Source organism: Pichia kudriavzevii, chromosome 3 (genome assembly GCF_003054445.1).
Source record: "Pichia kudriavzevii chromosome 3, complete sequence".
NCBI classification, from domain to species: Eukaryota; Fungi; Ascomycota; class Pichiomycetes; order Pichiales; family Pichiaceae; genus Pichia; species Pichia kudriavzevii.
Window position 1 is genome coordinate 1,538,799 of NC_042508.1, and position 13,858 is coordinate 1,552,656.

Genomic DNA, 13,858 nt, shown 5'->3' on the forward strand with positions numbered 1-13,858 from the left:
ACCTTATCAAGTCTTGCGTTTACAATTCTAATCTAAATATCATGCGAATTCACAGGGAACTGATGAAATGTTCAACTATTCTCTCTACATCTGCAGCCGCACTGTTTGCAGTTTCTAGGACTTCTCCATGGCTAGCCATACCATCTGTCTGATCTCTTACATCCGAAGGGTCCAATCCTGACAAATAAGCAGCCTTTGCGCTTGGTGGTTTATCTGCTAAAGCTGCATTGGTTATCAAACTTAGACCGAAAACTTTGATTCCACAATGTCTGGCCACCACAGCTTCTGGAACAGTGCTCATACCAACTGCATCTGCACCTAGTTTCCTGATCATCCGAACTTCAGCCCTACTTTCGAACGTTGGGCCGCATACGTAACAATATGTACCTTCATGTATTACTCTATTTATACCTAGGCTTTGGGCTGATCTGAAGAACTTTAGCCTCAAGTCAAAGTCGTAACAATCAGATAGCGGTAGAAACCTTGGCCCAAAAGTATCCAGATTCAAACCTCTCAGAGGGTGCTGGCCCGCCAAACCTGGAAGGTTGATGTGGTCGTCAATGACCATTAAGTCGCCTGGTCTGAATGACTCATTGACTCCTCCAGCAGCGTTAGTTATCACTGCGTACTGAACACCTAAAAGTTTAGCAACTCTTATAGGCAAAGTGTTTGTGAAGAATGAATGACCTTCATAATAATGGAATCTCCCAACCATACACATCACCGGTGTTGAGTTTTCACCTAAAATCCCAAAGATTAATTCCCCTAAATGACCAGGCACATGCGATTGCTTAAAGCCAGGTATATCGGCATAGCTGATGGATAGTTTGGGATGTTCCAAATCATCTTTTATCAGCTTTGATAATCCTCCTAATCCGGAACCGCAAATGATCAAGGCTTTTGGAAATTGTAAACTTGGGTATGGTTGCAAAGCTTCACGTAGGTATTTCTCCGTAGCATGAAACTGCAATATCTGTTCTTCGGGTGTAGGATTTGACATTTGGTGTATATTTCACAAGTTAGAACTTCTAAAAGTTGCTATCTTTGAAGATAGTGCAGATAGAGATAATCGAAGAAAAGATGGCTGTGTTTTCAATTTCTTTGCTCGAAAATGACACTTTTTTTTGGCCATGAATCAACTAGGGCTAATCCATATGTGTGCAAACCTTTCATTTGTTGCTTCTCTCTGCATTCGAAAGCAAATCGAATAAGGACTTATGGCAGACTACGGTAATAATAATTGCGAAGCTGACGTTTCAATGATGAGTTTTGGGGATAATGACAACCAGTTCATTGAGAACTCGACTATGCATCCGGATAACCCTAACCCACACTATTATAATGACACAGATGAAAAACAGCAACAAAACATATCAAGAAGGAAATCATCAATAATATTATCAGAAGACTCTCAAACTGACACTCCAATGGATGGATCGTATAGCAGTGAGCAACAACTACCACAACCACTTGAACAGCAACAACAGCAACAACAAAAACAGCCCGAATTGCAAGATTGTCAGAATTATCAACCACAAGCGCAGCCTGTTCTGGTTCCAACTGTTTTCAGATGGACCGAAGGTGGTGAAAAGGTGTATGTGATGGGTACATTTACAGGCTGGAGAAAGATGATAGCTTTAAATGGTCCTAACCCTAAAGATGGATCATTCCAAGTCCAAATTTCCTTACCACCGGGCACTCATCGATTCAAATTTGTGGTTGATAATGAAGTTAAGTGTTCAAACTTCATTCCTACTGCTACAGATCATTCAGGACATTTTGTGAATTATTTGGAAATCTTTCCAACCGAATATGACATCAACAGGGATCCGAATAGCAAATCCAGAGCGTCAATGAGAACAATCGACTCAAAGTTAGGGCTCACTAAAGATGATGATGATATGGGAGATGGTTACACCCGGTACTATGATGACCAAGGCAATTCCCCAAATCAAGAGAAAGATTACATTACAACCATTCCTCCTATATTCACCGATCCAAAAGTTATGGAGGAATACTATTTGACATTAGATAACAATGAAAGGAGAGGAACTTACACTCAACAGTGGTTAATTCCTCCGCAGTTACCTCCACACCTTGAAAATGTGATTTTGAATAGTTATAACAGCAACGACAAGGCAAACACTGGTGGTGCTTTGAAGATTCCGAATCATGTTGTCCTTAACCATTTGGCAACGACATCTATCAAACATAACACATTGGCTGTCGCTAGCGTAGTGAGATACAGACGTAAATATGTCACCCAGATTCTCTATGCTCCTCTTCAGTGATGCTCTACCTGTTTACTTGAAAGACTAAACTATTTCTATTTATCCATTGATCTCAAAAAGAATCGTTTTCATTACATGCAATAGTAGGAAATCTCAGATGTATAGAGGAATGTTTAATGATTAATGTAAATCCGAAATAATTCGACCAATCTATTCAGTTTTATGACGGTTGACTCTCTTTCTTTGTTTGGTGCCAAATGTAGCTGAAATCCTTCTTCATTAGACTCTGCAATATCTTATATGATAACTAGCTCCATTTTGTCCCACCCCCGAGGTATTTCTTGGTCGGCTGCAGGAGGCATCGGATATTCTTTCATTCTTTAGACAGGTTTCTCTGTCTCTCAGTAATACGCTTCAAAAGGTAACCCAGGCGCGTACTCTTCAGGAAAAGTGAAAATGTAAACAGATGGAAAGGAACAAAGGAACTTGTCTGGAGTAAAGAAAATAAACTTTAGTGGCAAAGGCAAAGGCGATTAGGAAGAGGCCTTAGTCAGAAATCATGGACGAACTTGGGAAAGCAAAAGACTCTTCCATTAGTGTTGCTGTTCGAATTCGACCTCTAACGCCCCTTGAGAAAACGTATATACAAGATGAATATGAGAGCTTAAGTATTGATGGCAGAAACAGGGCTGAAACCGACTCACCAAATGGAGAGGACACTCACTTTGGGGATCTGAGGAACCAAAGAATTGTTGCTTCGTCATTTCCTCTAAATTTGACTATCAAGAGAGTTCTTGATGTTGTTGATGATCGAATGTTGATTTTTGACCCAAAGAATAACAATTCACGTGGAATAACTCGAAGACATACTTTGAATTCAGGTAGTATTGGTTCACATAATAGACGACACAAGGAACATAAGTTCATTTTTGACAAATTATTTGATGAGCAAGCCACCCAGAATGATGTATATGAACACACAGCAAAGCCTTCGGTTGACGCTGTATTGGATGGATTCAACTCTACCATATTTGCATATGGTGCAACTGGTTGTGGTAAAACATTCACTATTACGGGAACACCAGAGCAACCGGGAATCTTGTTCTTAGCATTAGAGGAACTGTTTCAAAAAATTGAGGACCAAACAGATAGGAAAATTTCTGTCCAGGTAAGTTACTTGGAAATTTACAATGAAACCATTAAAGACCTACTTAATGTTGAAACATGTCCAAAGAGACTAGCAATATTAGAAAATGAAAACCAAGAGATAATTGTTTCAAATCTAACTAAGGTTGATACGAACAATGTCGAGGAGGTAATGGATGTCGTTGTGAAAGGAAACTATAATAGGACTGTATCACCAACTGAAGCAAACCTGAACTCATCTAGGTCACATGCAGTTTTGCAGGTCTACATTACACAGACTCCTACAGTTTCTGATATTTATGAAAAAAGTACGAAATCTATTCTTTCCATTATTGATTTAGCTGGTAGTGAGAGGGCTAGTGCAACTAAGAATAAAGGCACGACTTTGCATGAAGGTGCTAATATTAATAAATCATTATTAGCATTGGGAAACTGTATAAAAGCATTATGTGATCCAAGAAAAATTTCGCATGTTCCTTATAGAGACTCTAAATTGACAAGATTATTGAAGTTTTCCTTGGGTGGTAACTGTAAAACTGTCATGATTGTATGTGTTGCACCAAGCTCAAGGCATTATGATGAAACACTAAATGCCTTGAAATTTGCCAATAGGGCTAAGGAGATTAAAACCAAAGTCATGAGAAACAGAACCACTGTGATGAAGCATGTAGGATCCTATATGAAAATAATATCCGACCAAAAAAGGCGAATATATGAACTCGAAACACTTATGAACTCAACGATCAAAAGAGAAGTTGACAAGTCCTTTAATAAACATAACAGAATACGTAACCAGATTTATTCAATGATTGACAGACTCTGGAACAATGTTAACAAGGTGGCGCATTTGAAGGTAGAAAAGATTCATATTGTTGTCAAACGGAAGTTAATGATGATATATATCAGGCAAATCAAGGATTTCTACAGTGGGTTAGAGAGGTATGATACTTTGGATAAGCTTAATGATTTGAAAGTGGATATTTACACTATAATTGAAAGTTCTACTTTACAACTAGCCACTTTAGCAGAATCTTACAATAAAAGGTCTGAATTAGACTCGATTCTGTTGGATACTGCAAATGCCTTTTTGCTGAAATTGAAAGAGCTGGAAGGATGGAACCAGGAGTATGAAGACTTATACAAAAGAGAAGTTGATTATCTCAAAGCTGACATTGAACGGCAAGTGTTTTATGAGTCATCCATACTGTTGGATCAACTCATTGAAAACTCTGATGAAATTGCTAATCTAGATCTGATTCCTAAAATACTGGCACAATATTTATCCGTTGTGGAAGATGTTGCTAAGGATTTCAAAACGGTTGAGGAGGCACGGATGAGATGCTATCAACTATCCGACAATCTTGTTGAAAGCTGCAGTCAATTGAAGAATATTGAGTTGGATACACTTTCCAATGAATTGAATTCAACCAATTTGAAAAAACGCAGGATAAGTAGTAATGGAGAGGTATTTGATAAAGGTGGTGAGAGATCAGAACTATCGTTTATAAGGCAAGGAAATAGGATTAGTTCCATAAACAACAAATTGATGAGGATCAATTTGAGTAATGACGAAGAAAAATATAAGGATGCCCATATGGATTCTATGTCCGAGGTAGATTCCTCTTTGGTTCTTGAAACCGAGCCAAAGACAAATCCACCACCTAGGGTTACACCTGTGGCGCAAAATTTATTCTTAGGGTCCGAATCAACACCACGTAATGAAAATGTGATTGATGTTCTCCAAGATTATGAATCTCCAGAATTTGTTAGAAAAAAAAGCTATAGTAGCACCATGAATGATGAAAAATTCACCATTCCGGAAGAAGATGATTCCAATTCGAGTGTTATTATTCGGAAGCCAAAAGAAACTGCCAATTCAAACAATTTGTACTTCAGGTCTCCCATTTCCCCAGTAGCACCAAAAGTAAAATCCGAGAAATTGACATCCAAGAAACTCCCCGCCTCTCCAAGAATAACCAGTCCACATAGGCTGTTGGGACTAGATGCTGACAATAACACTTTCCAGTTCAAGCTTCGTGAATCTATGGGCAACATGGACATCTTCTCCAACAAGGAAAACTTTGAAGGTGAAGATGATCCGAGCACAGACATTTCAAAAAAATTGAACATCGACATGTCATGAGGACTACACGAAACTAATATATAAAAGAGGTATACTTGTATGCCTATCCACCTATATAGATACCACAGCCAATATAAACCTAGGGCAGGATACAAGAACATAAAATAGGGAAAAATTTGCTTCGTAACTAATCCCAAAACCCACGTATTTATGGTGGTGCTACCAAGCGTCATTAGTGCGCATTCTCCCAAAGTTAACTTGAACACATTCTTCATATCATCACCTTCCTTTCTGCAATTTTTATGTAACCCCAGAACCGATTAACTAGCAAACATGTTTCAGAGGCCTAATAGCTCTAGACTTCTTATTTCCTTTTTCCAAAAGCGCAATAGTTCCAGCATTCACGAGAATTCAAAACCATACTATGAACAAAGAGGAAATAAAATGAACCCACATACGTATTTTTACAGAGTCTTGGCCGTTCCATTTATGAAATTCAGCGGAGTAATGATTCTAACATATTACGGGATGTGTGGACTATATACGCTTCTCGATGACCGAATTGATAGGCCAGAAGAGATCGCCTATAAGGAAAACAAAGAAGACGCATAGTCACAATCAGTTTATTCATTAAGCAAACATAAAAAGAAAACCTTTTATACATATATATAAGAAAATAAAGTAATAGCGGTTGGTAGTTTCAGCACTTTTCTTGAAAGCTATAGTCTTTTCCCATAAAAGGTGATATAAAAGTAGGGGAGCCTTAGATGTATAATTCTGTAATATAATCATCCAAGTCTAAAGTTTAGAGTGCCAAGGTCAAACTTTGATGTTTTTTGATAATCTTGCTGCAACGGCATCAAGGAAGCCTTCGGTAGTTGCATATTCCTTCTTCTTGACTAGCAAGGCCAAATCCTTTGTCATGATGCCATCCTTGGATACGGTATCTAAGACACATTTTTCCAAGGTGTTTGCAAACTCAACGACTTCAGGAGTGGCGTCCAACTTACCCCTTTGGGCAATACCCCTGGTCCATGCAAAGATTGAAGCAATGGAATTTGTGGAAGTTTCTTCACCCTGTTGATATTTCCTGTAATGTCTGGTGACAGTACCATGAGCAGCTTCGGATTCAAAGGCCTTTCCATCTGGAGTCATCAATACAGAGGTCATCAAACCTAGGGAGCCAAAACCTTGGGCAACAATATCGGATTGGACATCACCGTCGTAATTTTTCAAGGCTAAGACAAAGCCACCTTGAGATTTCAACATTTGTGCAACCATATCATCTATCAATCTGTGTTCATAAGTTAAACCTTTAGATTCAAATTCAGCCTTATATGTGGTTTCATAAATTTCTTGAAAGATATCCTTGAATTTACCGTCGTATTTCTTCAAGATGGTATTCTTTGTTGACAAAAACAATGGCGCCTTTCTGTTCAAAGCCATCTTAAAGGATGAATGTGCAAAGCCTCTGATAGACTCTTCGGTGTTGTACATGGATAGGGCAACACCGGGACCCTTGTATTCGTAGACGGTCCTGTTGATTTTCTCGCCCCTTGGATCCTTTGGAGTGAAGGTAACTTCCAAAGTGCCGGCTTCGGGAACAACAAAATCGGTTGCCTTGTACTGGTCAGCATGTGCGTGTCTACCGATAATAATTGGCTTCTTCCAACCAGGAACCAACCTTGGAATCTCGATATCGTTAGGAGCCTTGTCTGGGCCAGAGCCAATTACAATCGGTTCTCTGAAAACAGTACCGCCAAGGATGTTTCTGATTGTACCATTTGGAGACAACCACATTTTCTTCAAACCGAATTCCTTCACTCTTGCCTCGTCAGGAGTGATGGTTGCACACTTGATTCCAACACCATACTTTTTGATGGCATTTGCAGCATCAACGGTGATCTGATCGTCGGACGCGTCTCTGGATTGGATGGATAGATCGTAGTATTTCAAATCAACGTCGAGATAGGGAAGAATCAACTTGTTTTTTATATCCGACCAAATGATTCTGGTCATTTCGTCACCATCTAACTCAACAATAGGATTCTTAACGTGGATTTTCTCCAAGGCGCATGGTGATGTGGAGAAGTGTCTTTTAATTGCAGCAAGTCTCAAATGGGCACGTGTGGAGGCAGCAAACATGGCGTTATTGATTGGCTTTTATTTGGGTAATAACGGACGGAAAAGATTAAAAAGCAGTGGTTCTCTTACCTTCGTGAACATCTTCTCATTTAATGGTAAGGTTGGTATGTTCTATATAGGTAACCCTCATTTTCTGTCTTTCAATGACTCAGGATGAGCTTCCACGCGCACTTTTTTTTCCCCCCCCTCTCTCTCTAACCATTTCCAGCTTTCACCGGAGCGGGTAATCCGTCAACGGAGAAAAACAAGAGAAATATTTGGCGGACCCCGCAAAGTGTCCTGTAAGAGTGGTCACTGGCAAGAAAAAAGAAAAAGAAATAACAACAAAGCTGGAAAATAGGAACATTTATAGACATTTAAAAGACAAGGGGACCCCTCTCATATGGATGGAAGAAAGAAAAAAATAAGAATGGGGGAAGGGGGGAAGAAAAACACAGAAGAACAACGGATGGTAACAAAGACATTACAATAGTAACAATCTTAATCTGTGGTTCCCCAAATAGGCATTTTTGCATTTCTCAGTTAATAATATCCCGAGTGGGTGATTTCTCATTTTTGCAGTAATATATCCCAATTTAGTAATTGTGTTTTTGTTTTTGTTTTATTTTTCTTTTTTTTTTTTTTTTGCTTTTCTTGAGATGGAAGATCTCGGTATATAGAAGCCTTGCAATGGTTAACTTATCTGGGATGGAAAACAAAAGCATTTCCCCATCACATTGGACGAGAGAGTAGGGGAGAGAGAGAACGTACCAGCCATGTTGTTCCACAAACATAGGTTGAGGATTTCCATTAGGACTCAGTTGATTGCATTGGTTCTTTTTGTTGCCATGTTCTCACTACTCGTGTTGGCCATAGTGACGGGTGTTTATTTCACTTCTGTATTGACAAATACCAGGGCACAGAAGTTAGAAGTCGTTGCCGAGTTGAAGAGTGCCCAATTACAACAGACTATGGATACAAACTACTTTGATGTTCTGCAATTAAGTGAACGAGAAGTTGTTCAGAGAGCCCTTACAATTAGGAAAGCAGGCAACACGTCACGTGCGGCGTTACAGAGCGTTCAACAACTACTAGAACAGACATTGGATGCCACCACCTCCATGTCTTATGCAAGAATATACGACTTGGACCTAGAATTGGTGGCTAATGTCTCTCACTCGTACGCAACCTATAATGCCTCAGAGGAGGCCTTGAACGAATTATTCATCTTGGACAAATATAGAACTGAAGATATCACAACCATACCAAACAGTCTCCTGAATAATAGGGGGTATCTGTTAGGACCCGTGCAGGATGAAGAGGCATATTTCTATTCCCTAACGCTTCCCATATACGCTAACGAGTCCATCTTGGTCCCGCAACAGTTTTTGTCGGGCTATATAACAGTTGCCCTAAATATGAGGACAGTCAATAGTACCTTGGATGAAGCGAAAAATACCGAATATACCTCCATCAACTACATATCTCCAGTGTCATCATCCAATAACATCACAGATTATGTGGGGTTCAGATACATTTTCTCTAATCCCGTCTTGGAAGAGAGCAATATTGACACCGAAGAAACTTTCCCACTCAAGGCTTATCAACCAGCAGTACAGGTATTTACCGACGCTTCAGATCTGGGGAGTTATACCAAGCTTAAAAACCCAGCAGAACAGATTGTAGCTCTTGGATATTCTGTTATAGACCTGCGGTTGGCAACATGGCTAGTCACTGTTGAACAAGTCCATTCCGAATTCGAAGGACCCATTACAAAATTGATCAAAATTATGGTGGGGCTATGTATAGGATTGGCGGCAGCAATGTGTATCATCACGTTTCCCTTGGCTCACTATGGAGTACGACCTATTTTGAAGCTCCAGAAGGCGACCGAAGATATCACAGAAAGGAGGGGACTGAAAAAGAAAAGAAGGAAACATATCAATGCATTTCAGAAAATGATGAAAGGTTCTTTCCATGAAAATCATAATAAACTTGATCACCAATTGGGAGATAAGGAGGATGAGAAGAATATTTCCTTTAGTAATCCCTCTAGTCCAGATAGTATGCATTTTCCGGTAGCACATTCAAGTCCTACAAGTGTGCGTAACAGCTGGAATGGGTCGTCCAATGATAGTTTGGGTAATAGTTTTTCACAAGAATATGGAGATTCTTTAAATAGTTCCAACGTACAAAGGCATTCAGATAATCAGATTGTGCCTTCAATTGTTCAAACAAATGGTATATTTTTTGATGAATTGACAGAGCTAACGGAAGCATTCAATGTAATGACTATGGAATTGGACAGACAATATACTCATCTTGAAGATCGTGTTCGTGCAAGAACAAAAGAATTGGAGAAGGCTAAGATTCAAGCCGATCTAGCCAGACAGCAGGCAGAGAAAGCTAATGAAGCGAAGACGGTTTTCATAGCAAACATTTCACACGAGCTGCGAACGCCTCTTAATGGTATACTTGGTATGACTTCCGTAGCGATGGGTGAAAAAGACATTGACAAGATCCAAAATAGTTTAGAATTGATTTTCAAAAGTGGTGAATTATTGTTGCATATCCTAGTGCAGCTTCTAACATTTTCCAAAAATCAGTTGGATAAGTCAAAATTACAAAAGAAAAACTTCCTAATAACGGAAGTGGCGTCCCAAATCAAATTTATTTTTGGAAAGGCAGCCGTTGACCAGGATGTGAACTTGATCATCTCCCTAAAGCCCAACTTGATTAGAAAAATTATATTATACGGAGATTCCAATAGAATAATTCAAGTTGTAATGAACCTCGTTAGTAATTCCTTGAAATTCACACCCGAGAATGGAACTGTCAAAGTACTGATTGAATTATTAGGCACATACGATGAAGAGCGTTCTAAGAACTCAAACTACGAGAAAGTGTATGTCAAAGGCTTTGAAAAAGACATGAGCCACTACCATGTCAGACCAATTGAAAGTTCACTCCATGTTAACGGTGAGGACTCCAAAATTTGCTCTACTGATACATCATCGATTATCTCCTCCAAAAGCACATCTACGTTATCCACTCTCCGATCTTCAGTATATATCAAATCATTGTCAGAACTATACAAAACTCCAAATACAGAAATTCAATATTTTAATGACGACCAGTTTATAGAATCTGATATACAAAAGTCTTCTGATTTGCATCAGAGAAATCATAAGTGCTACAGATTTGGCAATATAGATGAGAACTGTGTCATTAGATTTTCTGTAAGTGATACGGGTACTGGTATTGACAAATCTTTACAAGACAAGATATTTGACGCATTCATACAAGGTGATCAAACATTATCCAGATCGCACGGTGGTACCGGTTTAGGTTTGTCCATTTGTAAGCAATTTGCAAAGATGATGCATGGTACTCTAACATTAGACTCCGAAGTGGGAAGAGGTTCTACTTTCACATTCACAATACCTCTACCCCGAGCAGGAGAAATAATCATGGATGATGATGAGTTTGAAGAATTTTCAAAAGATGATTTCAATGATAAATATAATAAGAAAAAAAAAGTCACCTTTTTGGACGATGGTGAAAGCTCGGTTAAATCTCCAAATAATAAGTATCCAAAATCAAATGCCTCGACATTCAGTCATTCGCAGGAATCTAACGAAACTCCTGAAGGAGATCATCAGACCTATGTCAAGCCCGAGTTGGTCACACGAGCTTCAACAGGTACTGCCCAATCGTACAAATCAAGCAAATCACATTTGTCCTCCTCTGTCATTCCTCCTGCTCTAGCTGAGGAAAGTGGCTGGGACTTGAAACTGTTGGTTGCTGAAGATAACCTGGTCAACCAAGAAGTCGTTAAAAGAATGCTAGAATTGGAAGGTATAACAAATATATCTATGGCCAGGGATGGTAAGGATGCCGTGGAATTTGTGCGTGAAACTATAAACTCTAAAACAGAACCCTATGATTTGATTCTAATGGATGTTCAGATGCCCAACATGGATGGTCTAACGGCGACAAAGATCATAAGAACAGAATTGGGATATACCGGGCCGATAGTCGCATTGACTGCCTTTGCAGATATTTCCAATGAAAAGGGATGTATTGATGCAGGTATGTCGGGCTTTTTGTCCAAGCCTATCCGAAGAAACCTGTTGGTTGGTATCTTGAAACAATTATTTGATGATAAAGACAAAAATACGAGGAGGTCCATCTGAGCATAGAACCGACTCTCGTTACCCGATGCTCCAAATGTAAAGTAAAATTTTATTCTAATACATTTCATATAACACACCCATGTTGTGATATGTATACTTTTTATAAAGCTCTTAAACTGTATTATACTGCTCCTAATCATCAGTTTCACCTGATGTTTCATTTTTCAATATGGAGCTACATGTCAATTTCTAGATCGCTATCCTCGTCACTGCTCAAGGTTACCTCGTGAGCAGTAGTATTAATAACAATTCGGTTTGTTGTGTTTGCTACATCTACATCCGTTTTCTTCACCTTAACAAGATCAACATGTTTTTGTATCTCATGTCTTTCCTTCTTTAGCTTCTCCACTAGTTTTTTATCTTTCCTTAACGATTTCTCCGTCTTTGTAGCCTGTGATAAGGTTCTCATTCTTTCTAAGGACTGTACCTTCAATCTCTTCTTCATTTCCAATGCTTCTAGTGATTTTTGGTGCTTGCGTTTGAGAGACACATCGATATCCATTTTTTTCTTCAGTAACTTCTGATCGATTTCGTGCTGTTCCTCTTGTTTCCTCAATGCGTTTTTATTGACAGCGTCATTCAGAAAAGCATTACTGGCAGAAAAAGAGGTAAAATGATGCCTGTTTTTTTCCTCTTTGGTTTTCATGTTTTCAATTGTGATAGGATTTGAGAAGTCAGTGACAACCATCTTATTGGCAAATTTTCCAGGAGCCAAAGGCACATTTTTGGGTGCCTTTTCAATCGCTAATCCGCTTGCCTTTACTGAATGTGACTGGGCTAAATCATAAGCTTGGATCTGCCTTTCTGTAACAACCATGACTTGCTTATTACCCTTTTCATCAACAGGAGCAAAAGTTCTATAGTTTGATCCCATCTCGTTCCTATTAGATGCATTTCTATCAATCTTCTGCTCTTGGTGGGTCGGGCAGTACCTGGATTCCCTCAAATTAACCAATTGCTTACATGGTGTCTTCCCATTTCCGAGGCATGTACCAACATCTCTGGCCCTTGCATACTCAATTATACTAGTGTGGCTAGCGACTTTAAGCATAAAATAACTATAAGAACCTTTCTTCTTATCGTATCTTTGGTAATTGGCGTCTAATATCTCCGGATTCATAATTGCAATGAGAGATCCAGTATGAACTTTAAAATGTTTTTGCTGAGCCTCGTCGTATAATAATAACATGATATCTGTATGAAAATTTGAGATTTGCATTTTGATATACTTGGACCTACCATTATTCGTATACCCTATATTCTTACGAGTCACCACTCCCACTACTATAAAATTCATATCCCGAAGCTGTTGGATATATTGAGGTAATTTGGCAAAAAGTTCAGGTAATCGAAGAGTAGGAGTGTCACTAATTTGATCTTTAAGTACACTTTCAGGTATGTATCGTTTAGATATATACATCTTTGAGTATATATCGTAAGCTGGATCTTTCCTCTTGTCGTACTCGGTTGGATTTGTGAAATCAGATTTATTAGATTTGACATCTTCGTTGTAATTTTCTGGAATGTTCATATAATCAAACCCAGCTCTGAATGGCATTGACTGCGCCCGCTCAAACCTCTCACGCTCCCTTTCTTCAGATTGTTGTAGCAGCTCCCTGCTCTTCTGCAATGACTTGTTTAACTCGGATATAGCGACAGCTGTATCGCTTGAAGCCCTCATTCGTTTGTTCCTTTTCTTTTGGTCTTGGAGTGATTTCTCAATCTTCTTTCTGTGTATTTCTTCATTCTTAGAAGATTCAGAAAGATAGTTCACTTTAGAACCTTTGTACAATCCTGTGGGGGCTCGTTTTAATACAGTTTGATTTGATGGTAGATTGTTTCTTTCTTTGTCATACACTAAAGCATTGTAAGATTTAGACTCATAACGTGGGTCAACATTCGCATCGTCAAACTCATGGTCTGAAGTAACAATATTCTTATCACTATCCTTATCAAGTATAATTTGTTTCAAAATTCCTTGCCTTTGATCAATCTCTCCCAGACGTTTAAGCAACTCATTTTTCAATTTCTCTAAATCTGGAAAAAATAATTGTAATAATGTTAGTTTCACATAGAGG

At 38.9% G+C, this 13,858-nt stretch overlaps 6 protein-coding genes across 6 annotated transcripts; 3 read left to right on the plus strand and 3 right to left on the minus strand.

The window, feature by feature from the left end:
* Window positions 1-49: 49 nt before the first annotated feature.
* Window positions 50-1,000, minus strand: C5L36_0C07100 (uncharacterized protein; the record flags this gene model as incomplete). Its single annotated transcript, XM_029466408.1, has 1 exon — window positions 50-1,000. The coding sequence occupies one exon, from the start codon at window positions 998-1,000 to the stop codon at window positions 50-52; it is 951 nt and encodes a 316-aa protein (XP_029322268.1).
* Window positions 1,001-1,217: 217 nt separating this feature from the next.
* On the plus strand, window positions 1,218-2,291 carry C5L36_0C07110 (uncharacterized protein; the record flags this gene model as incomplete). Its single annotated transcript, XM_029466409.1, has 1 exon — window positions 1,218-2,291. The coding sequence occupies one exon, from the start codon at window positions 1,218-1,220 to the stop codon at window positions 2,289-2,291; it is 1,074 nt and encodes a 357-aa protein (XP_029322269.1).
* A 499-nt stretch (window positions 2,292-2,790) lies between these two features.
* C5L36_0C07120 (uncharacterized protein) lies at window positions 2,791-5,520 on the plus strand (the record flags this gene model as incomplete). The annotated part of the gene is made up of 1 exon (XM_029466410.1): window positions 2,791-5,520. One exon carries the CDS (start codon window positions 2,791-2,793, stop codon window positions 5,518-5,520), a length of 2,730 nt encoding a protein of 909 aa, XP_029322270.1.
* Window positions 5,521-6,279: 759 nt separating this feature from the next.
* Window positions 6,280-7,605, minus strand: C5L36_0C07130 (uncharacterized protein; the record flags this gene model as incomplete). Its single annotated transcript, XM_029466411.1, has 1 exon — window positions 6,280-7,605. One exon carries the CDS (start codon window positions 7,603-7,605, stop codon window positions 6,280-6,282), a length of 1,326 nt encoding a protein of 441 aa, XP_029322271.1.
* Window positions 7,606-8,360: 755 nt separating this feature from the next.
* C5L36_0C07140 (uncharacterized protein) lies at window positions 8,361-11,780 on the plus strand (the record flags this gene model as incomplete). Its single annotated transcript, XM_029466412.1, has 1 exon — window positions 8,361-11,780. One exon carries the CDS (start codon window positions 8,361-8,363, stop codon window positions 11,778-11,780), a length of 3,420 nt encoding a protein of 1,139 aa, XP_029322272.1.
* Window positions 11,781-11,955: 175 nt separating this feature from the next.
* On the minus strand, window positions 11,956-13,461 carry C5L36_0C07150 (uncharacterized protein; the record flags this gene model as incomplete). Its single annotated transcript, XM_029466413.1, has 1 exon — window positions 11,956-13,461. The coding sequence occupies one exon, from the start codon at window positions 13,459-13,461 to the stop codon at window positions 11,956-11,958; it is 1,506 nt and encodes a 501-aa protein (XP_029322273.1).
* Between the last annotated feature and the right edge of the window lie 397 nt (window positions 13,462-13,858).